This window comes from Scyliorhinus canicula, chromosome 15 (genome assembly GCF_902713615.1).
Source record: "Scyliorhinus canicula chromosome 15, sScyCan1.1, whole genome shotgun sequence".
Lineage (NCBI taxonomy): Eukaryota > Metazoa > Chordata > Chondrichthyes > Carcharhiniformes > Scyliorhinidae > Scyliorhinus > Scyliorhinus canicula.
The window spans coordinates 63,414,596-63,439,048 of record NC_052160.1 but is presented as its reverse complement, the minus strand read 5'-3'; the positions used below and the strand labels follow the sequence as shown (position 1 = coordinate 63,439,048).

General features: G+C 49.3%; 1 protein-coding gene across 3 annotated transcripts in view; it reads left to right on the top strand.

Moving 5' to 3' along the window:
- meiob (meiosis specific with OB-fold) overlaps positions 1-24,453 on the top strand; it is a 254,364-nt gene that overhangs the window by 81,219 nt on the left and 148,692 nt on the right. For all 3 annotated transcript variants that reach the window (XM_038820920.1, XM_038820921.1, XM_038820919.1), the window contains 2 exons: positions 3,474-3,605; positions 10,357-10,429. In XM_038820920.1, coding sequence (XP_038676848.1) covers positions 3,474-3,605; positions 10,357-10,429 — 205 coding nt within the window. The remainder of the gene's footprint in view (positions 1-3,473; positions 3,606-10,356; positions 10,430-24,453) is intronic.

The following is a 24,453-nucleotide window of genomic DNA, read 5'->3' as shown; positions in this document are numbered from 1 at the left end:
ATAAATATGCACGAATATGGTTTGACTGTATGGAACAAATATATCACTGTGCCCATATAGGGCGGGATTCTCCCCTACCCGGCGTGACGGAGGGTGCCGGTGTAGGGGAGTGGCGCCAACCACTCAGGGGTCGCGCCTCCTCCAAAGGTGGGGAATTCTCCTCACCTTTGGGGGCCAGCCCCGCGCCGGAGCAGTTTGCACCGGTAGACTGGCGCAAACACCCGGCGCAGTCGGTAGCGGGGCTGGCCGAAAGGCTTTCGGCGGTCGGCGCATGCGCCGGCAGTGACGTCAGCGGCAGCTGGCCGCTGACCTCACTGCCGGCGCATGCGCGATGCGGGGTTCTCCTCCGCGTCCGCCATGGCGGAGGCCGTGGCGGCGCGGAAGGAGAAAGAGTGCCCCCACGGCACTGCCCCGCGGAGTGAGCGGGGGGCCCTGATCGCGGGCCAGGCTTCCGTGGGGGCACCCCCCTGGGTCCGATCGCCCCCCGCCCCCCCCAGGACCCCGGGGGCCCGCTCGCGCCGCTGAGTCCGCCGTTTCTGAGGTGGTGTACACCTCGGCGGCGGGAGAAGGCCTCCCAGCGGCGGGACTTCGGCCCATCCGGGCCGGAGATTTAAAGGTGAGTTTAAAAAAAATGAAATCCCGCCGGCGCCAGCTGTTTTCACAGGCTGCCGGCGGGATTTGCACAACGCCGGTTTTTTACCGGCGGGAGAATTAGGAGACCTGCGGGAGCGGAAATCACGCCGCTTCCCGCCAATTCTCCGACCCTGCGTGGGGTCGGAGAATCCCGCCCATAATTTCTCATGATGAGTTTGAGGATCTGCTATTTTGTAATAACAGAATCATTGCACCGTGTAAATTCACCCCAACCTCAGCCAAAGAGCTCCAGTGTGCAGGTGACAGTTGTGTGTGTGAACACTCAGAAATTGAGCTCCAGGTCATTGTCAACTCTTTCTCCAAAACATATGAGAAAATGGACATGTCACTAAAACACCTGGAAAACTAAAGTCCTCTTTCAAACATCTCCCACATTGGAAAATCCCCCCCCCCCCCCACCCCCCATTGATTAAGATGAGCGGCAACACCCTGGTAAATGTGGACCATTTTCTATATCTTGGGAGCCTCCTCTTGATGAAGGCAAGCAATGAAAGAAAATTTTATCATTGCCATTAATGGGTCAGCTCAGCCTTTTGCCAACTGAAGAAAATAACCCAGGGCCACGGTTATTATTACTGGGCAGCAATGATCCCCATGCCCCTAGATGCTTCAGAGACTTGGAAGACCTACGTAGGCACCTCAAAGCATTGGAGAAATACCACCAATGGTGCCTTTGCAAATCCGGTGGAAGAAAGGCTGTCTAAAAGCAGCATCCACTTCCAAATCAACCTGCCCAGCATTAATGCGCTAATCTCTCAAAACCAGCTCTACTGGACAGGACCAATCATTCATATAGATGACACCAGACTCCTGAAACAACTGCTCTTCTTTGATCTCAGTCACAAGAGGAGACTCCCACGAAGACAGCAGAAACACTTTAGGAATGTCGTGAAACTATCCCGAAGAGTACAAACATACCCACCGATTCAGGGGAGACTCTGGTTTGTGATTGACCAAAATGAAGGCAGCCCATTTGGGAAGGCACTGAAAGCATCATCTATTCCACTTGACAGAGTCTGCAGATCATGCAGTGAATTTATCAGCCATTTCGGCTCCCATTAAACCAGAGCAAGTTATCCTTGATCCTGAAAGACTGTCTAAAAAGACTGTGCAATGCAAAATGTATTATTCTTCTGCGAAAGTTATGTTGATGTCCATTTAGGGCCATAAGATTAACTTGCAATAAATAGATACATCCTGATAAAATTTGTTAGAGGTGTTTAAAATAATGAAGAGATAGGTTTGAGAAAATAGAAATATCTAGGGCTGGACTTTCAGTGTAGGCAAGAGCAGTACTCACGATGGCTTTAGTTGGTCCCACAGGTTCCTCCCAAATCTATTTCCAACAAAATGTATTTGTGACTTGCAGCAAATCCAACAACTGTGCCCATTGAAAATTCAGAACTGTCCCAGAGACATTGAGATGCCAACACGTGTTCTGGGACCGTGATTTTCAAAGCCGCATTGCATTGCCTGAGACCCTTTTAATCCCAGCTTTACTGTTCAAGGGCTTTGATATAAGATTGTGTAAATTTGGGGCAGAATGAAGAAACTTTTTTTTACTCTGAATATTGAGATTAAAGAATATAATAATATATGAAGTTACTGTGAAAAGCCCCAAGTCGCCTCCCAAGTTAGTGATCATTTTTCAACATTTCAGAACAGTCAATATTGATGGTTGAAGCAAAGGTGGAGAAGGGGATACCAGTATAGGGTGGGCACATGAGATTAGGATTACTGCTCCTGTGAAGAGTAAATACCATGGACTGGTTGAGTTGAATATTCTGTATATGTGTTGTAATTTCTATGTAATCAGGCTAATTTAAAGTTGATGGAGAAGCTTTTCTCTAGAAGTACTGATGCTTGTAATCGCAGGGCCCTCCTGAAGGTCAGGAGACATCAGCAGCAAATAGTCACCGAAAGCCTTTGTCCTCATTCGCGACTAGGATTCTCCGGTGTCACTGAAATGAATCGAGTTTAATAAGAATTTTTATTGTCACAAGTAGGCTTACATTAACACTGCAATGAAGTTAATGTGAAAAGCCCCAAGTTGCCACATTCCGCCTGTCCGGCTACATGGAAGGAGAATTCAGAATGCCCATATTACCTAACAGCACGTCTTTCAGGACTTGTAGGATGAAACCGGAGCACCGGAAGCAACCCACGCAGACACAGGGAGAAGGTGCTGACTCCACACAGACAGTGACCCAAGCCGGGAATTGAACCTGGGACCCTGGCGCTGTGAAGCAACTGTGGTGAATGAGATTCACACGGTGTTATAAGTTACCAATGTCACTCTGTTCCCATTGTATATACGTACCGATATTGTAAGTGCAGTTGCACTACCTGACCACCAGGGGAGTAGCTCTGGGAGTACTCGAGAGTTTGTAGTGGGCTCCCCCCTTGGCTCCGCCCAGAACTCCTCCCCCTGGAGCTGCTGTATAAAGATCCGTACCACAGAGCCAGCCGGCCAGTTCATCGAAAGTTCAACGGCGAACAGGCTGGCTCTGTTGTAAATATATTATTGCCGCTATTCTAATCCTACAAGCATGTGTCCGTAGAATTGATGGTTCCATCAGCAACAATTTAAGATATTGTTACCGTTCCAGTTTTTGGCTGGAATGCAAAATTCTCCATTATCACTTGCAGCGGGGTGGCCATGGACGAGATCAGAATCCCGCACAGTGACTTTCTCTTTATTTTTTATTAATAAAATTGTAATGCCAAAGTTTTTATATGTAATTCAGATGTATATTTTACTGATTTATTTTAGAAGTATAAATGCATACAACCGGTAACATTTTACTTATTTTCTTTAGACATTGGAACAGAAAGATACACTTTTACTTTCACAATTCGAGATTGTCCAACTTACTTCATCAATGTAGCTTCCTGGGGGAGAGAAGAATACATAAGAGGGCTTTCTAACAGTTTCAGAATTGGAGATTGTGGTATGTTTTAAGTAACTAATCTTTTATTTAAAACGACTTTAAAATCAGAAATATTTCTTAAGTGTACTTTTAATGTGTATTCAATGTCGTTATTTTGGAAAAAAGATCTATCATTCAAAACATTTGTTAAGCGATCTGCATGCATATTAACTTTTGATAAATTGGCTCATTCTGGGCAAATATTTTGCTTAAAAATCTGTCGCACTGAACTGATTAACCTTTTTGTTAATTAGGTGACTATAAATGCTGATAGGTTTTAGGTTTAGATTATCTGAACCTTAGAGAATTCTCTTTCATCTTTTGATGCTAGTAGAAATTTATTTTCTACAACATCACCCCTCCCAACCCTCATTCTTTTCATGAAGAAAATAATGGAGTGAATTCTCCCCCTCCCCAGCCACATGTTTCTCTGTGGTATGCTGCCGCTGGCAGTGGGATTTTCCGTTCTCGCCGCTTGCCTATGGGATTTCCCATTGTAGGCACCCCATACCGCTGGGAAACCCGCTGGCGGAGAATTCACCCCAGTATGTTTTCCTATAATAATAATATAATAATCACTTATTGTCACAATAAGGCTTCAATGAAGTTACTGTGAAAAGCCCCTAGTCGCCACATTCCGGCTCCTGTACATCAAGAGTCCTACGATGTCTTACCCAAATATCTATTTTCAGCAGTCCTATGCATCAAGGGGACTTTGAATGATTTAGGTGTTTATTGGAAAATCACAGCAATAAACCCATAATTATATGATGAGCTGCCTCTGCATGTGGGTCTTGAAAAGCTCTTGCAGCCAGTACCGTGACGATTGACAACTATGCACAATTTCTGTCATAGGAGATCAATGAAGAACTGAAATCCAGCGATCTGAAACTTCCTGATATTTAAGAGTTTTTAGGGCTGCTGAAAATATTTTTGATTGATACCATTAGAAACAAATTCTACTGTGTCGTGTCTTGTTACAATGGTACTATTTTTCCTTTTATCTTCTGTTTAATCAGGTTACATCAGTCAAATTAACCCTATGTTGGTGCAGCTTAGATTCAAACCAGAAGCGACTTCAGGGTTACTTTTCAGTATGTGTACGATGATATTAAGTCTCCTGGCTTGAATGACTTAGACTGGGGCTTTGTCTGAAGCCAGTTACCTTCTGTTGAGCAGAGATTAGCTACATTTTTGGTCTTGGATGCTAAACTCAGAAAATAAAATTGTGCAAAATAATTTAATTGATGCATTGCACTGTTTGCAAAATGGAAGCCAGATAGACTTGTTGATTTGTCGATCTAAATGCCACGAGTGCCGTTCCGTCTGGTCCCCATAGAAACTAGACCCGTGTAGAACAGCGCTCGCCCGAGGTCTCCAAGGTGAAGGGGATAGCTCCCATGCCTTGGGTAACTCAGGAATCTGCACATTAAAGTGCTGTCTCGCTTTAATATGCAGATTGATAAAAGTGATCCCGCCCACAATGGGCGGAATTTACATTGCAACGTCTCATGAGATTGCGTCAGAGCTCATGAGGTGTTGTGAGCCGGGTAGATCCTGGGAGTGGGTTCTCCCGGTTTCTTTCCACGCAGAGTGGCCCTTGGATTGCGCTCAGAGAGTGGAGTTTTGCGGCTCTGTTGCAGTGGTGGTGGTGCCGTAAAAAGTGGTGAGCCAATGAAAACTCCATTGATTTTGGTAGGAATGGAAGATCTCACTGGCAGTTGAGGCCATTGTGGTAGTATGGCTCGAGAGATCATATTACCGGAGAACCAGGCTGCTATTGGTACAGCAGCCTCGCTGCCCATTGGCCCAGGCAAGTCATGTGCCTCCCTGCCAATTGGTTGTGGCTGGTCATTTGACTCCCCGCCGATTGGCTGAGAGGTTGGTAGCTCCGCCTACAAGGTGGGGTATAATGCCTCCAGATCAGCCCGCATGCTGCAAACGCGTCAGCAACTTTTAAACATTGGCTGGCGTGCTTCAACAGCTTCCTCTCTACCACAGAAAATCAACCAGCAAAGGAGCATAAACTCCATATCCTCCACTCGTGCGTGGGCACCTCCATTTACTCGATGATAGAGGATGAACTGGACTATGATGTCGCCATGGATCTCCTAAAAGGACACTTCATCAGGCCAGTAAACCAAGTCTACGCGCGGCACCTCCTGGCAACAAGGCAACAATTCCCCAGTGAGTCCCTCGATGAATTCTATCGGGTTCTCGTTGTCCTAGGGAGAAACTGCGCCTGCCCGCAGGTCACTGCTGCGGAGCACACCGAACTCTTGATCAGGGATGCCTTTGTGGCGGGCATGCAGTCACCCCAACGGCAGAGACTGTTAGAGAAGAACGCTCTCAGCCTCACTGAGGCACGGACCCTTGCATCCTCTTTGGAGGTCGCTGACCGCAACGTGCGAGCGTATGCCCCCGGCCGCGCGGCAGCCCCTTGCGCAGCGTGGCACAGCCCACTCACCCCCGCCGACTCGGACCCCCAGACCTGCGCTGCAGGACGCCCAGACAAGCCTATTTCTGTGGGCAGGCCAAGCACCCCCACCCGCGCTGCCCGGCCCGCACCGCATTCTGCAAGAGCTACGGCAAAAAGGGCCATTTCACGGCCGTCTGCCTCTCCAAGTCGGTCGCTGCCGTTCCAGACAGCGACCGCGGGGCCCCCCTGCACTCCTCTAGGGCCCCGTGCGGCCCGCGGAACTCGCTGCCTCCACCCCCCCACCGCCGCAAGTGATCCATGGCCGCCGCCATTTTGGGCCCCCGACACCACGTGCGAGCCCGGGCCCCGCAATTTTGGGCCCCCGACTCCACGTGTGACCCCAGGGCGCCGCCATCTTGTTCATCCCCCACCACATGCGGCCGACGGGCGCCGCCATCTTGGATCGGCACGGAGGACCCCGCAAGCGATTACTCCGCCCTGGATGACGACTCCGCGTTCCTGCCACAACTCGCCTCGGTGACACTGGACCAGACACGGCCCCGCATGCTGTCCACGGCGACCACACAGATCCACCTCAACGGTCGCGAAACTAGCTGCCTACTGGACTCCGGGAGCACAGAGAGTTTCGTCCACCCCGACACGGTAAGACGCTGCGCGCTCCCCGTTCACCCCATAAAGCACAAAATAGCTCTGGCATCTGGTTCGCACTCCGTCCAAATCACCGGGTGCTGCATAGCGGACCTCACGGTCCAGGGGAGGGTTTAAAAAAATTATAAATTCCTCGTCCTCCCCCGCCTCTGCGCACCGGCACTTCTTGGACTGGATTTTCAGTGCAACCTGCAGAGCCTAACTTTTAAATTCGGCGGCCCTATTCCCCCCCCTTACTGGTTGCAGCCTCGCGTCCCTCAAGGTCGACCCCCCTTCCTTGTTTGCGAACCTCACTCCGGATTGCAAACCCCGTCGCCACCAGGAGCAGACGGTACAGTGCCCAGGACCGGACCTTCATCAGGTCCGAGGTCCAAAGGCTCCTGAAGGAAGGGGTCATAGCGGCTAGCAACAGTCCCTGGCGAGCACAAGGGCTGGTGGTTAAGACTTGGGAGAAATACCGTATGGTCATCGATTACAGTCAGACCATCAACAGGTTTACGCAGCTGGACGCATATCCTCTCCCTCGTATCTCCGACCTGGTTAACAGGATCGCGCAGTACAAAGTATTTTCCACGGTGGACCTTAAGTCTGCCTACCACCAGCTCCCCATCCGCACGAGTGACCGAAAGTACACTGCGTTCGAAGCGGATGAGCAACTCTACCACTTTTTAAGGGTTCCCTTTGGTGTCACGAATGGTTGACCAATACGATTTACGAGCCACCTTCCCGTATCTCGACAATGTCACCACCTGCGGCCTTGACCAGCAGGACCACGACACCAACCTCCGCAAATTACTCCGAACCGCAAAACTCCTTAACCTCACGTATAATGATAAGTGCGTGTTTAGCACCGACCGTCTAGCCATCCTCGGCTACGTTGTGCGTAACGGAGTGATAGGCCCCGACCCCGAACGCATGCGCCCCCTTATGGAACTCCCCCTTCCCAACTCCCTCAAAGCCCTCAAACGCTGTCTGGGCTTTTCTTATTATGCCCAGTGGGTCCCTAACTACGCCGACAAAGCCCGCCTCTCATCCAATCCACTACGTTCCCCCTGTCGATGGAAGCCCGCCAGACCTTTAGCGATCAAAACTGACATTGCGAAGGCCACGATGCGCGCTGTCGACGAGTCCCTCCCATTCCAGGTCGAGAGCGATGCGTCCGATGTAGCTCTGGCGGCCACCCTCAACCAAGTGGGCAGACCCGTGGCCTTTTTCTCCCGGACTCTCCACGTTTCCGAAATCCGCCATTCCTCGGTGGAAAAGGAGGCACAGGCCATTGTCGAAGCTGTGCGACATTGGAGGCACTATCTGGCCGGCAGGAGGTGTACCCTCCTCACAGACCAACGGTCAGTAGCCTTCATGTTCGATAATGCACAGAGGGGCAAGATCAAGAATGACAAGATCTTGCCGTGGCGGATCGAGTTGTCCACGTACAACTACGATATCTTGTATCGTCGTGGGAAGCTCAACGAGCCTTCTGATGCCCTGTCCCGTGGTACCTGCGCCAACGCTCAGATAGACCGCCTCCGCACCCTCCACGCGGACTTCTGCCATCCAGGGGTAACCCGCTTCTTTAATTTCATTAAGACCCGCAACCTGCCCTACTCCATCGAGGAGGTCAGGACCGTGACCAGGGATTGCCACATTTGCGCAGAGTGCAAACCGCACTTTTACCGCCCCGAGCAGGTGTATCTTGTAAAGGCTTCCCGCCCCTTTGAACGTCTCAGCATGGACTTCAAGGGTCCCCTCCCCTCCAACAACCGCAACATATACTTTTTAAATGTGATTGACGAGTACTCCCGCTTCCCTTTTGCCATCCCCTGCCCCGACATGACCACTTCAACTGTCATCAAAGCCCTCCACTCCATTTTCTCCCCGTTCGGTTACACAGCGACCGGGGGTCCTCCTTTATGAGTGACGAACTGCGTCAATTCCTACTCAGCAGGGGCATCGCCTCTAGCAGGACGACCAGTTATAACCCCCGGGGTAACAGTCAGGTCGAGAGGGAGAACGGTACGGTCTGGAAGACCGTCCTACTGGCCCTGCGGTCCAGGTGTCTCCCAGTCTCCCACTGGCAAGAGGTTCTCTCAGACGCCCTCCACTCTATTCGGTCCCTCCTTTGTACTGCCATGAATCAAACTCCTCATGAACGTCTTCTTGTTTTCCCCAGGAAGTCTTCCTCTGGGACCCCACTCCCGACCTGGCTCGCCACCCCCGGGCCCATCCTGCTCCGGAAGCATTTGCGGGTGCACAAGTCCGACCCGTTGGTTGACAGAGTCCAGTTACTCCACGCGAACCCGCAGTTCGCTAACGGGGAGTATCCCGACGGACGGCAGGACACGGTCTCCCTTCGGGACCTGGCATCCGCCGGAGTGCGGCCGCACCCCCCAACACCAACACCCTCCCCCCAGTTCCGACCGCCCCTGGTGCCCCCGCAACCCAGCGCACAGGAACCCCTTCCCCCGGCCCGGCTACCACCAACTCCGACCAGGGGTACGGACACAGGACCACGACCACAGCTCCCGGAGTCACGGACGACCACCGCTCCAACGTCACCAGCGCCGCAGCGCAGGTCCGGCAGGACACCGAAAGCACCCATCCGGCTGATCGAGTCAATTTGATGGCCCTTATGGACTTTCATGTTCTGCCCATGTTCCTTGCCGATGTTTTTTATTATTATTACTATGGTTATTGTTGGGTTTTTTTTCTTGTACACTGTATATTGCATGGTTTTCTTGTACGTTCGTCATGGGCCAGTGGGCAGCCATAATTACCTCGGTACTACCCGAGAAGGTCTCTCATCATACTACTAGTTTTATGGGCCATACCCCCCCCCCCCCCCCGCTTCTTTCTCCACAAGGGGTGAATGTGGAAGTATGGCTAGAGATATCATATTACCGGAGAACCAGGCTGCCATTGGTACAGCAGCCTCGCTGCCCATTGGCCCAGGCAAGTCATGTGCCTCTCTGCCAATTGGTTGTGGCTGGTCATGTGACTCCCCGCCGATTGGCTGAGAGGTTGGTAGCTCCGCCTACAAGGTGGGGTATAAGAGCTCGTGTTGGCTGGCAGTCGGCCTTTCTCTGTACGACCACTGCCGGGCTCACATCTAGCGTATTAAAGCCTGTTGTTTGGAACTTCACTACGACTCGAGTCCAATTGATGGTGCATCAGCCATAAAGACCCATCCATACTTTCCTATGAAAATAATCTAATATGGCAGCTCTTTCTGAGACTTCATTTAAAATTATGGAATGAATAGATTAAAGTATCAAATTTCAAATTTTTTCAAGGTATGGACAGGACATTACACCTAGTTAGAAGAGTGATAAGGTGATAGATGTCTTGAATTGTTTTCACAATATTACTATTATGGGAAATGAAACATGTATTATATGATTTAAATGCTCTCCTTACTGCTATTTGATGTAATTTTTTCTCCCATAGATCTTTTAGATTTTTCAGTCGTATTAACACAACTTTGCATGTATTTGCCAATATACAATCTTAGGTTTACTACTTGGATGCCTTCAGGCAACCCAGGTTAACCAAATGCAGGGCTTATTTTTTCTCCTCATTTGTTTGATCCCATTTCCCCAGATATAGTAACCTTATTATAGTGATAGAGATTCTCAGACCATTTGCTTCTACGTACTTACCAACAATGTGAAAAATATTTTTTGCTAGTTATAATTGAAAATCCACTAGTGCAGGCCAAAGATGCAGAAAAGGAAGAAAGATTCAGTCCATCTACTTCAAGGTATATTCAAATAAAATATCCTCACTATGTAATTATAATATTAATGCTTGAAGTCCACTGGTTTGATTGAAATTGATAAATTGTTTTTGGGTGGAATTCTCCAGCCTCCCAGCCGCATGTTTTAGTGTTTCTCAGCATCAGAAAGCAGTGCCCCGTACGCTGGCAGTGAGATTCTCTGCTCCTGCCGTTGTCAATGGGAATCCCCATTGAAGCAACCCCACACTGTCGGGACCAGAGAATCCCGCCGGCGTAAACGGCCAGAGAATTCCGACCATTGTCTTAATTGATATGGGTGCAATTTTCCCAAAATTGTACGTTGCTGGATCAGGCAAGAAAGGTTGTGTGAAACTCGCTGGCTTCACTGATGCCTTTTCTCGTCTGATTAAACAGCACTTGAGTAATTTCAAAGTGCTGGCAAGGATTACACCGGCAGCTTGGTGTGTGTGGTGGGGGGGGGGGGGAGGGGGGAGGGTCTAAACATTCTGAGATAAAGGACACCCAGCCTCAAAGTTAAATTAAAAGGCTCCTTCCCCGCCACGGACATCAGGACAGTTGGGGGCTATACTCACCTTTGCACCACCGGTGTGGTCATCACGCCTATTCTCGATTTCGAAAACTAGTAGTCAGGTGGGGGGGAATTGAACATGACCAGACACTACAATGTAAAGCCGTTTAATGATACTAAAATTTTAAATCATGCAAAAGGACATGAACGTGGTCAGATCGCCAGCGAGATGAGATGGGGGGGTTGGGGTGCAGGAAAGATTGTGTTCTAAAATCTGTTATAGTCGTGGCACAGATGTCATACCCTCCCTCCAGGAGCGCAGATACACAAACCTTGGTGGCAAATGTTAGTGGATAGGCTTCTGGGGCACAATCAGGGATGTGACCAAGTACCAGGCTGACCTTGGTGAGATTCTGCGGGACATGTCCCGCTCTCAGGTGGGAATGGTCAAGGTGCTGTAAAGTTTGTCCCAGTCACAGGTGGGCATGGCTGAGGCACTGCAGAGCATATCCCAATCACTGAGGTGCATCGCTGAGGGCGTCTCCACGATGCTGCGGACCATGGAGAACCACCAGTGTTGGCATAGCCAGATGATGCAGGGGCAGCCAGGACTTAAACCAGCTACCCCTCCGTCCCAACAGGAACTCCAGAGCCCAAGATATCTATCTATCTATCTCTCCGCCGAGAAGGAGGAGAGCCAAACCGGACCCGTCCCATGGGGTGGGGACGGAGGCCACCGGCGCTCCCGAGTTTCATCCCTCTTATAAGGCTGCATCTCAGGGTCAGCACACGAGGCAGGGTGGCACAGCCGTGCATGAACCGTCGACAAGTGAGCCGAGGCCCTCTGGCTCCAGAGCCCCCAGGACGCCTGCCAGAGCCATCGAGGGCCATCGGATGAGGTAAGCAGCTGGCTGTATCCATCTCAGATGTACATTCTGGGGAAACACCAAGACGTAGTAGGAGGGCCAGGTACGTTGAGGATCACTGAGAGCACCGGGGAAGGAGGGGTTGTGGGCTGGGGAGGTTGGGGGCCGGCACTATCAGGAATGGGGTATTGTACAGTATTAAACAACTTTTTGCACAGCCATTATAATGCAGCTATGACTTTCTTCCATAAAGCAGGCTGACCCCCGACCCTTTGCCCATCTCTCCAGACAACCCGCCCCGTGGCACTCACATGCCCTCCGGCCGTGGACATGCCCCCGGAGCTGCGCACCATCCCCTGACTGTTCAGATGTTGGCTGCTGCTTGTGTGGTGTTGCCTTACCACAGTGTGTCCAGTGTCCAGGCTTCAAGGTGTGATTGGGATACTAGGCCATGACTCCCACATGCTACATGGCCTGCCCCCACACAGGAATCTGTGGCATGTGTCAAGTGCTTATTTACCCACGATTGCCAATTCCCTATTAGCAAGCGCCTTCAGCTGTGCAACCAGAATTCTCAGCAGTTGGTGGAGGTAATGGTTGATGGGTGGGGCAGACGGGCAGGGACAAGGGTTTCCCCCGGAATGGGGTTGGGATCCGGGGCTGGCATGGTGGTACTGCGAGCAGTTCCACACCCCCCCTCCCCCCAGCACCTCCTCCCCCAGCCTCCCATGGCGGCCCACCCCTGCGGAGGCCCCCCCACAGCACAGGGGTTCCCCCCACCCAGCAGAGAGTCCCCATTCCCCCACCAAGCACTGGGGCAACAAGCCCAGCACCCCCCGGGCTCTTTGCCTTTGAGCAACGAAGCTACTCACCACCTCAGCTCCCCACAGAAGCCTTTCCGTCAGGTTCACATTTTAAAAAAGGAGTACTAATCAGCGGCAGCATTAGCACTTGCTGGTGAGGCCGCTCAATGATGGGAGGCCGTTGGATAAGGGGTGGCTCTCATTAATTATATTGCTTGTGGTGATAATTGGTTTCTCGCCACACTATGGCGAGATTCCGATTTTGCCTAGGGGAGCGGGCTGGTTGCATCGCAAACTGCTTGACGCCAGGCGCGGTTCCCGTTTTTGGCCTCTCCCGCTATTCACCGGCCTCGTTACACTTGAGCATTAGTGTAATGAGGCAGGAAGATCGTGCCCAGAGTGTCTGCGGATGCTCTTACAGAAATAATTTGATAAATGTCCTCATAAATCACTGTTAGCTAAAGATTAAGTATGAAATTGAAGGCAAACTATTGACAGGTTATGAAATTGACTGAGCAGCAGGAGGCAGAGATTAAGGATAATGGCCATGTAGTCTAATTGAAAGGATGTGAATAAATGATTCCCCGCTGGGTCACTGTCTGTGCGGAGTCTGCACGTTCTCCCCGTGTCTGTGTGGGTTTCCTCCGGGTGCTCCGGTTTCCTCCCACAGTCCAAAGATGTGCAGGTTAGGTGGATTGGCCATGATAAATTGCCCTTAGTGACCAAAAAGGTTAGGAGGGGTTATTGGGTTACGGGGATAGGGTGGAAGTGAAGGCTTACGTGGGTCGGTGCCGAATGGCCTCCTTCTGCACTGTATGTTCTACATTCTATGTTTATTGATAAAATCGCTGTAGGGATAGAAATCCACATATCCAAGTTTGCTGATGACACAAATTTAGGGAAGTACATTGTAAGCAATGTAGATTGCCTATGCTGTATTGTGAGCAGTGTAGATGGAAGGGTAAAATTACAAAGATATTAATCGATCAAACAAATGGACTAAACTGTGGCAAATGGATTTCAGTTTAGGGAAATGTGAGGTCATTCATTTTGGCCCACAAAAAGCTAGAACAGGGCACTATCCACATTGTGAAAAGCTAGAAGTAGTGGAGTTCCAAGGAGACTCGACTTGAAGATCCATGTGCAAAAGTCATTAAAATGTAATGGACAAGGACAGAATGTAATGGACAGGTACAGAAAATAATCAGGAAGACTGTGGTGAATGTACATCATGTAATTCACACTGTATAGTATTGTGTTCACAGTGTATAGTATTGTGTTCACACTGTATAGTATTGTGTCCTTGTGGGCTCTGTCTGTGAGCCGTTGCGCGGCTCTGCCCACGGGGAGATGAGGAGCTTGTACAGGGCTACACCCTCGGCTCCGCCCATGGCTCCGCCCATGGCCCCTCCCACTACCGGAAGTATAAAGTGCTGCAGGCTTGTGAGTCTGCCCTCAGTTCTTCTGGTCGCAGGCAGGCTCAGTTGTAAGTCTATTAAAGCCACAGTTTACTTCCTATCGTGTCTCAAGTGAATTGATGGTCACATCAATTTAATAGACTTAAGAAAACTACTATGGAATCAGCCCACAAACCTGATCGACTAGAACTCGACCAGAACTCGACCTGCAGGCTGCAGAGGCGATGAAAATCTTTCTACACTGGCTTCGGTGTTTCAAGGCCTACCTGGCTGTGTTGACTACCTCCGCTACTGCAGATGAGCAGAAACTCAGCCTACTGCACGCACGGGTGAGCCATCACATCTCTACACAACTCAACAGTACCGACTCTTACACCGAGGCCCTCGCTATGCTCGACGGATTATACGTGCGGCCTGTAAACGAGGTCTACACGCGGCATATTTTCGCTACCCGCCGCCAGCGCCCCACAGAGTCGCTAGAGGACTACCTGCGCGATTTAAAAGCCCTTGCACGGGAATGTAACTTTCAGGCTGTAACTGCCTCCCAGCATATGGAACTCACTGTCTGTGATGTGTACATTGCAGGAGTCCGGTCTAATTATGTGCGCCAGCGAATCCTCGAAAAAGGGGCCCAGAACTTGGAGGACACGGTAGCGCTAGCAACCTCAATGGAAGTCGCGTTTCAAAGTCTCAACTCATTCCCCGCAGACCACGCGACCCCATCGTGGACCCCCGACCAGCAACTGCCCCAGGCCTGCGCTGCGCCGCGCGGCCACCCACCCACTATGGAGCGCCAGCGTGCCATTTTTGTGGTCAGCCCCAACACCCACGGCAGCACTGCCTGGCCCACAACACGACCTGCAGCAGCTGCGGTCGAAAAGGACATTATGCTAAAGTATGCCTGTCGAAATCAAAACCCTCTAACTCCCCCGCAGTCGAGAGCAATTGCTCCCCCAACTCCCTCCCATCATAAGGTCAGAATTGGGGATGTTTGCGATGACTGCACAATGTTCAGCACCATTTGCGACTCCTCATATAATGAAGCAGTCCATGTCCAAATCCAGCAAGACCTGGACAATATCCAGGCTTGTGCTGACAAGTGGCAAGTTACATTTACACCACACAAGTGCCAGGCCATTACCATCTCCTCCAAGAAAGGATCTAAACACCTCCCCTTGACATTCAATGGCATTACCATTGCTAAATCCCCCACAATCGAAATCCTGCGGGTTACCATTGATCAGAAACTGAACTGGACTAGCCATATGAATACTGTGGCTACCAGGGCAGGTCAAAGGCTAAGAATCCTACGGCAAGTGACTCACCTCCTGACTCCCCAAAGCCTGTCCACCATCTGTAAGGCACAAGTCAGGAGTATAATGAAATACTCACTACTTGCCTGCATGAGTGCAGCTCCAACAAAACTCAAGAAGCTCGACACCATCCAGGACACAGCAGTCCGCTTGATTGCTCCCCCTTTCACAAACATTCAAACCCTCCGCCATCGACGAACAGTGGCAGCCATGCGTACCATCTACAAGATGCACTACAGTAACTCACCAAGGTTCCTCAGACAGCACCTTCCAAACCCACGACCACTACGATCTAGAAGGACAAGAGCAGCAGATACTTGGGAACCCCACCACCTGAAGATGCCCCTCCAAATCATTCACCATCCTGAAATTGGACATATATTGCCGCTCCTTCAATGTCGCTGGGCAACATCCTGAAACTCCCTCCCTAAGTGCACAGTAGGTGTACCTATACCTCAAGGACTGCAGCAGTTGAAGAAGGCAACTCATCACCACCTTCTGAAGGGCAATTAGGGATGGGCAATAAACGCTGGCCTAACCAACGACGTCCACATCTCGTAAACAAAGTTTTTAAAATGCTAGCCTTCATTTCTAAAGGACTGAAATACAATAGAGTAGAACCTATGCTTCAGCTATACAAAATTTTTATTAGACCACTCTTGGAGTACTGAGCAGTTCTGAGCACAATTTTTAGGAAGGACCTATTGGCCTTGGAGGGAGTGCAGCATAGATTCATCAGAATGATACCTAGATTCCAAGGGTTAAGTTATGCACAATAACACAAGAAGTAGGAGCAGGAGTAGACCATACGACTCATCGAGCCTCGACTAAGAAAACAAAAAGGGACAGTCAATAGGGAATTAAAGGTGCTATATTTAAATACCCGCAGTGTACGGAACAAGGTAGATGAGAGTGTGGCCCAGATTGTGACTGGCAGGTATGATGTGGTAGGCATCACAGAGACATGGTTGCAGGGGGTTCAGGACTGGCAGTTAAACATCCAGGGATTTACAACCTATCGAAAAGACAGAGAGGTGGGTAGAGGGGGCGGGGTTGCCTTGTTAATTAGAAATGAAATTAAATCAATAGCACTAAACGACATAGGGTCAGACGATGTGGAGTCTGTGTGGGTAGAGTTGAGGAACCACAAAGGCAAAAAAACCATAATGGGAGTTATGTACAGGCCTCCTGACAGTGGTCAGGACCAGGGGCACAAAATGCACCACGAAATAGAAAGGGCATGTCAGAAAGGCAAGGTCACAGTGATCATGGGGGACTTCAATATGCAGGTGGACTGGGTAAATAATGTTGCCAGTGGACCCAAAGAAAGGGAATTCATTGAATGTTTACAGGATGGCTTTTTGGAACAGCTTGTGATGGAGCCCACGAGGGAACAGGCTATTCTGGACTTAGTGTTATGTAATGAGCCAGAATTGATAAAAGATCTTAAAGTAAGGGAACACTTAGGAAGCAGTGATCATAATATGGTAGAATTCAGTCTGCAATTTGAAAGAAGGAAGGTAGAATCAGATGTAAAGGTTTTACAGTTAAATAAAGGTAATTACAGGCGCATGAGGGAGGAACTGACGAAAATCGACTGGAAGCAGAGCCTAGTGGGAAAGAGAGTAGAACAGCAATGGCAGGAGTTTCTGGGAGTAATTGAGGACACAGTGCAGAGGTTCATCCCAAAGAAAAGAAAGGTTATCAGAGGGAGGATTAGGCAGCCATGGCTGACAAAGGAAGTCAGGGAATGCATCAAGGCAAAAGAGAGAGCCTATAATGTGGCAAAGAGTAGTGGGAAGTCAGAAGATTGGGAAGGCTACAAAAACAAACAGAGGATAACAAAGAGAGAAATAAGGAAGGAGAGGATCAAATATGAAGGTAGGCTAGCCAGTAACATTAGGAATGATAGTAAAAGTTTCTTTAAATACATTAAAAACAAACGGGAGGCAAAAGTAGACATTGGGCCGCTCCAAAATGACGCTGGTAATCTAGTGATGGGAGACAAGGAAATAGCTGAGGAACTTAATAAGTACTTTGCGTCCGTCTTCACAGTAGAAGACATGAGTAATATCCCAACAATTCAGGAAAGTCAGGGGGCAGTGTTGAATATGGTTGCCATCGCAAAGGAGAAGGTGCTAGAGAAACTAAAAGGTCTGAAAATTGATAAATCTCCGGGCCCAGATGGGCTACATCCTAGAGTTCTAAAGGAGATAGCTGAAGAAATAGTGGAGGCGTTAGTTATGATCTTTCAAAATTCACTGGAATCAGGCAAAGTCCCAGAGGATTGGAAAATCGCTGTTGTAACCCCCCTGTTCAAGAAGGGAACAAGAAAAAAGATGGAAAATTATAGGCCAATTAGCCTAACCTCGGTTGTTGGCAAAATTCTAGAATCCATCGTTAAGGATGAGATTTCTAAATTCTTGGAAGTGCAGGGTTGGATTAGGCCAAGTCAGCATGGATTTAGTAAGGGGAGGTCGTGCCTGACAAACCTGTTAGAGTTCTTTGAAGAGATAACAAATAGGTTAGACCAAGGAGAGCCAATGGATGTTATCTATCTTGACTTCCAAAAGGCCTTTGACAAGGTGCCTCACGGGAGACTGCTGAGTAAAATAAGGGCCCATGGTATTCGAGGCAAGGTACTAACATGGATTGACGATTGGCTGTCAGACAGAAGGCAGAGAGTTGGGATAAAAGGTTCTTTTTCGGAATGGCAACCGGTGACAAGTGGTGTCCCGCAGGGTTCAGTGTTGGGGCCACAGCTGTTCTCTTTATATATTAACGATCTAGATGACGGAACTGGGGGCATTCTGGCCAAGTTTGCCGATGATACAAAGATAGGTGGAGGGGCAGGTAGTATTGAGGAGGTGGGGAGGCTGCAGAAAGATTTAGACAGTTTAGGAGAATGGTCCAAGAAGTGGCTGATGAAATTCAACGTGGGCAAGTGCGAGGTCTTGCACTTTGGAAAAAAGAATAGAGGCATGGACTATTTTCTAAACGGTGACAAAATTCATAATGCTAAAGTGCAAAGGGACTTGGGAGTCCTAGTCCAGGATTCTCTAAAGGTAAACTTGCAGGTTGAGTCCGTAATTAAGAAAGCAAATGTAATGTTGTCATTTATCTCAAGAGGCTTGGAATATAAAAGCAGGGATGTACTTCTGAGGCTTTATAAAGCACTAGTTAGGCCCCATTTAGAATACTGTGAGCAATTTTGGGCCCCACACCTCAGGAAGGACATACTGGCACTGGAGCGGGTCCAGCGGAGATTCACACGGATGATCCCAGGAATGGTAGGCCTAACATACGATGAACGTCTGAGGATCGTGGGATTATATTCATTGGAGTTTAGGAGGTTGAGGGGAGATCTAATAGAAACTTACAAGATAATGAATGGCTTGGATAGGATGGACGTAGGGAAGTTGTTTCCATTAGCAGGGGAGACTAGGACGCGGGGGCACAGCCTTAGAATAAAAGGGAGTCACTTTAGAACAGAGATGAGGAGAAATTTCTTCAGCCAGAGAGTGGTAGGTCTGTGGAATTCATTGCCACAGAGGGCGGTGGAGGCCGGGACATTGAGTGTCTTTAAGACAGAAATTGATAAATTCTTGATTTCTCGAGGAATTAAGGGCTATGGGGAGAGAGCGGGTAAATGGAGTTGAAATCAACCATGATTGAATGGTGGAGTGGACTCGATGGGCCGAATGGCCTTACTTCCGCTCCTATGTCTTATGGTCTTATGCTCCACCATTCAACACAATCATGGCTGATCTTGGATTTCAAAACAACTTTCCTGCCCACTCCCCATATCTCTTGATTCTCTAAGAGACCAAAAACTGTCAATCCCAGCCTTAAATGTATTCAACAATGGAGCAGCCCTCTGGGGTAGGAATTCCAAAGATTCACTACCCTTTGAGTAAGGAACAGGCCCCTTATTCTGAGACTCTGGCCCTGTTTTTTACATTTTCCTACCAGCGGAAACCATGGGTGCAATTCTCCCATCGGGAGACTAAGTCCCGACGCCGGAGTGAAAACCGGAGTGTTTCACTCCAGCGTTGGAAGCCGCTCCCAGCCCCCTATTCTCCCATCCCCGGGGGGGCAAGGAGCGGCGGAGGAAAGGAGGTCCTCCATCAGAGACGCCGGCCCGCCGATCGGTGGGTACCGATCGTGGGCCAGACCCCTTTTGAGGCCTCCCCCGGTGCAAGAACCCCCCCCCCCCTCCCCCTCCCACAGGCCTCCCCCCCAGCGTTCCCGCTCTGTTCCCGCTGTGGACGGCGCCGGCGGGAACCTGTCGTGTTGTGCAGGCCGCTCGGCCCATCCGGGCCGGAGAATCGCCGCTTGCCTGTTACAAACGGTGAGCAGCGATTCTCCCAGGAGAGGTTATGGTGATGAGGAGGAATTTCTTCAGAGGGTGGCGAATCTGCGGAACTATTGCCGCAGAAGGCTGTGGAGGCCAAATCACTGAGTTCTTTAAGACAAAGATAGATAGGTTCTTGATTAATAAGGAGATCAGGGGTTATGGGGAGAAGACAGGAGAATGGGGATGAGAAAAATATCAGCCATGATTGAATAGCGGAGCAGACTCGATAGGTTGAGTGGCCTAACTCTGCTCCTATGTCTTACGGTCTTATGGCTAGCTGAAATGTGACCACCGATTTAGGTAAGTATTTTGACTTTTGTACCAAGGAGAATAACAGAGTAGATAGAGAGAAATTGTTTCTTCTAGTTGAGAATCTCGGACCAGGGAGTATGGTCTAAAAGTTCGAACCATGCCTATCAGGAATGAAGTTAGAAAATACTTACGAACGCAAAAGGTAGTAGAAGTTTGGAACTCTGCCACAAACAGAACTTTCTGAAAAAGTGGCTAAAGTATTGGACATGAAATATGCCTAGGGATATATATTATATATGGACATATGGCTTGTATGGACTCCCAAAAGGCCTTTGCTAAAGTTGTGCATAAGAGACTGCTGGCTAAAGTTGAAGCCCCTCGAATTGGAAGCAAATTATTGACCTGATTAGATTGGATTTGTTTATTGTCACATGTACCGAGGTACAGTGAAAAGTATTTTTCTGCGAGCAGCTCAACAGATCATGAAGTACATGGGAAGAAAAGGGAATAAAAGAAAATACAGAATAGGGAAACACAACATATACAATGTAACTACATAAGCACTGGCATCAGATGAAGCATACAGGGTGTAGTGTTAATGAGGTCAGTCCATAAGAGGGTCATTTAGGAGTCTGGTGACAGTGGGGAATAAGCTGTTTTTGAGTGTTTTCAGACTTCTGTATCTCCTGCCTGATGAAAGAAGTTGAAAGAGTGAGTAAGCCGGGTGGGAGGGATCTTTGATTATGCTGCCCGCTTTCCCCAGGCAGCGGGAGGTGTAGATGGAGTCAATGGATGGGAGGTGGGTTGGTATGATGAACTGGGAGGTGTTCACGACTCTCTGAAGTTTCTTGTGGTCCTGGGCCAAGCAGTTGCCATACCAGGCTGTGATGCAGCCCGATAGGATGCTTTCTATGGTGCATCTGTAAAAGTTGGTAAGGGTTAATGTGGACACGCCGAATTTCCTTAGTTTCCTGAGGAAGTATAGATGCTGTTGTGCTTTCTTGGTGGTAGCGTCGACGTGGGTGGACCAGGACAGATTTTTGCAGATGTGCACCTGTTGATGTTGACAGGTGTGTGTACAGTACTTTGCTTCCTGAAGTCAATGACCAGTTCTTTAGTTTTGCTGACATTGAGGGAGAGATTGTTGTCGCTACACCACTCCACTAGGTTTTCTATCACCCTCCTGTATTCTGACTCGTCGTTATTTGAGATCCGGCCCACTATGGTCGTATCGTCAGCAAACTTGTAGATGGAGTTGGAACCAAGATTTGCCACGCAGTCGTGTGTGTACAGGGAGTCAAGTAGGGGGCTAAGTACACAGCATTGCGGAGCCCAGGTGTTGAGGACTATTGTGGAGGAGGTGTTGTTGTTCATTCTTATTGATTGTGGTCTGTTGGTCAGAAAATCGAGGATCCAGTTGCAGAGTGGGGAGCCAAGTCCTAGGTTTCGGAGCTTTGATATGAGCTTGGCTGGGATTATGGTGTTGAAGGCGGGGATGTAGTCAATTATTAGGAGTCTGATGTAGGAGTCCTTGTTTTCGAGATGCTCTAGGGATGAGTGTCGGTCCACGGAAATGGCGTCTGATGTGGACCGGTTGCAACGGTATGCGAATTGCAGTGGATCAAGGCGTTCTGGGAGTATGGAGGTGATGCGCTTCATGATCAACCTCTCGAAGCACTTCATTACGACTGAAGTCAGGGCCACCGGACGGTAGTCATTGAGGCACGTTGCCTGGTTATTCTTTGGTACTGGTATGATGGTGGTCTTCTTGAAGCAGGTGGGGACCTTGGAGTGGAGTAGGGACAGGTTAAAGATGTCCGCGAATACCTCTGCCAGCTGGTCGGCGCAGGGTCTGTCGGTACAGGCTCTGTGTGCACGACCAGGGATCCCGTCCGGGCCCATCGCCTTCCGAGGTTTCACTTTCAGGAAGGTCAATCTGACTTTGGAAGCTTTGATGGTGGGTATGGGTGAATTATGGACTGCTGGGGCACTCGACAGCAGATTGTTGGTTACCTGCTCGAACCAAAGTTCATCGGGGAGGGGTGCGCTGCTGCCAGAGATACTGTTCGGCTTCGCTTTGTAGCCCATTCTGTTGTTTAGTCCTTGCCACAACCGCCGAGAGTCTGTGACTCTAGCTTGGTTTGATATTCTCTCTTGGCATCTCGGATGGCTTTGCGGAGGTCATACCTGGATTTCTTGTATAGGTCAGGGTCGTCTGTCTTGAACGCCTCAGATCTGTCCTTCAGTAGGGAGTCAATCTTATGATTGAGCTATGGCTTCCGGTTGGGGAACGTACGTACTGCTTTCTTTGGCACACAGTCGTCCAGAAAGTGGTCTGAAAATGGACGAATCAGCAGGGAAACAGAAAGTAGGGGTAATGGGCAGGTACTCTAATTGGAAGGTCGTAACTTGTGATGTCCCAAATTAAGAGTTGTTAGTTTTAAAAATGAGACTGATAGATTTATGTTAACCAAAGGTGTTAAGGGATATGGGAAAAAGGTGGTTATAGATCAGCCATGTTCTCATTGACTGGTGGAACAAGCTCGAGGGGCTGAATATTCCGACGATAGGTGAAAGTAACTGTCCTCAGCGTCAACAGGTTATTTGACTGGGTGTAGCATCAAGTAAAATCCTTGCAATCCTGAGGACTAGGGGACAACCTTAAACAGCTGGAATCCTACTTAAACAACGAGATGGATTTGGTTTCAAGGTCAATCATCACTTCAGTCTTCCGTCCATCCATCTACAGCTGTTTCATTAATGACCTTCCTTCCATCATAAGATTTGATTTATGGCATGGTGGCACAGTGGTTAGCAGTGCTGCCTCACGGCGCCAGGGACCCAGGTTTGACACCAGCATTGGGTGACTGTGTGGAGTATGCACGTTCTGCTCCTGTCTGCGTGAGTTTCCTCCGGATGCTCTGGTTTCCTCCCACAGTCCATTGATGTGAAAGTTAGCTGGATTGGCCATGTTAAAATTCCCCCTTAGTGTCCAAAGATTTGCGGTTAAGTGGAGTTATGGGAATAGGGCAGGCGTATGGGTCTAGGTAGGGTGCTCTTTAACAGGATCAGTACAACGCGATTGGCTGAATGGCCTCCTGCGCTGTAGGGTTTCTATGGTTCCAATCCTCAAACCCCTCCAATAATGATTGAACCCATGCCAACTTACTGCAAAACTTTAATAACACCCATGATTGGGGTAAAAGTGGAAGGTCGTCAACTGTCCCCTCGATTCAAGGATGATATCTACTCAGGGTCACAAGTTTCTGCAATGGGCCTTAATGTGACTCAACAGGCCAATTTACAACCTGTATTTTCGTTGGGCAAATGGAGCAGGGCATTCCATGAGGTAGAGAGATCCGGACCGCAGGATTTGTTCCTTTTTCTTTCTTTCTCTGCTGCCAGTGTGTTGATGGACAACTTGTCACAGTTTTAGACAATTGGTAGCAAGTTCCTCCCAGTATTTAATATCAATGCTGCCATGCTTGAAGGAGAGCTTCAGAAACTCTTTGAAGCACTTTCTTTGTTCCTCCCCAGAACATTGGCAGTTTGAGAGTTGGAACAACAGGACATGGTGGGGGAGACAGTTTTCTGCCATCTGGACACAGTGTCTAAACCATCGAAGTTAATTGTGCATGAATGTTTGTCGATCTGGCAAGGTACAAACATCCTTTGAATCTGAGGATGTGGCAGAGGTATTGCTGATGAAATTTCTTTAGCATGCTTAAGTGCCACTGCTACACAATTTAAGAGTCCAGATTTCACTGCAGTACACGAGTGTGGTGACAACTGCTCTACACAGTAGGATTTTTGTTAACTTGTGCAAGTCTGTTGTCAAACACTTGCTCTTGTAATTTGTAGATGGCTGAGCTAATCAATGTTGGATCTTAATCAGTGGTGGATTTTTGAGAAAGATGGTTGCCATGGTGTGGGAAGTGCAGAACATATTTCCGAATTCAACATATTTGGCTGATCAGCTTTTGTTTTGGCAGGGTTCAAGGACAGGCCGAGTTTCTTGTATGCAGAATTTAAAGAGGTCTAAAGTGGCTTTCATATCCTTTGCGTGGTGGGCAATGATGCTGCAGTTACCCACAAACTGTAGTTAATGTATATGGTGGTCAGATTAGTTTTGACACAAGGTTAGAATTTCCATCGAGACAGTATTTAAACCTGGGGCGAAATTCTCCGCAGACCGTCGTAACGCCGATTTCCGGCGAGCATAATTGGTGTGGATGACTCCGGCGTGGGGGCCTTCTTTTAGACGGCTATTCTCCGTTCCCGGAGGGGCCAGCAGCGGACTGACGCGATACGCGTCAGTTTCACCCGCTGCTGAAGTGGTGAGACCCGGCGTTTTGGGGGGGGAGGGAGGAGGAGAGAGACAGACCCGGCGTTTTTGTGGGGTGGGGGGGGGGTGGGGGGGGGGGGGGAGGAGAGAGACTGACCCGGCGTTTGGGGGGGGGAGGAGAGAGACTGACCCGGCGTTTGCGGGGGGGGGGGGGGGGGGGGGAGG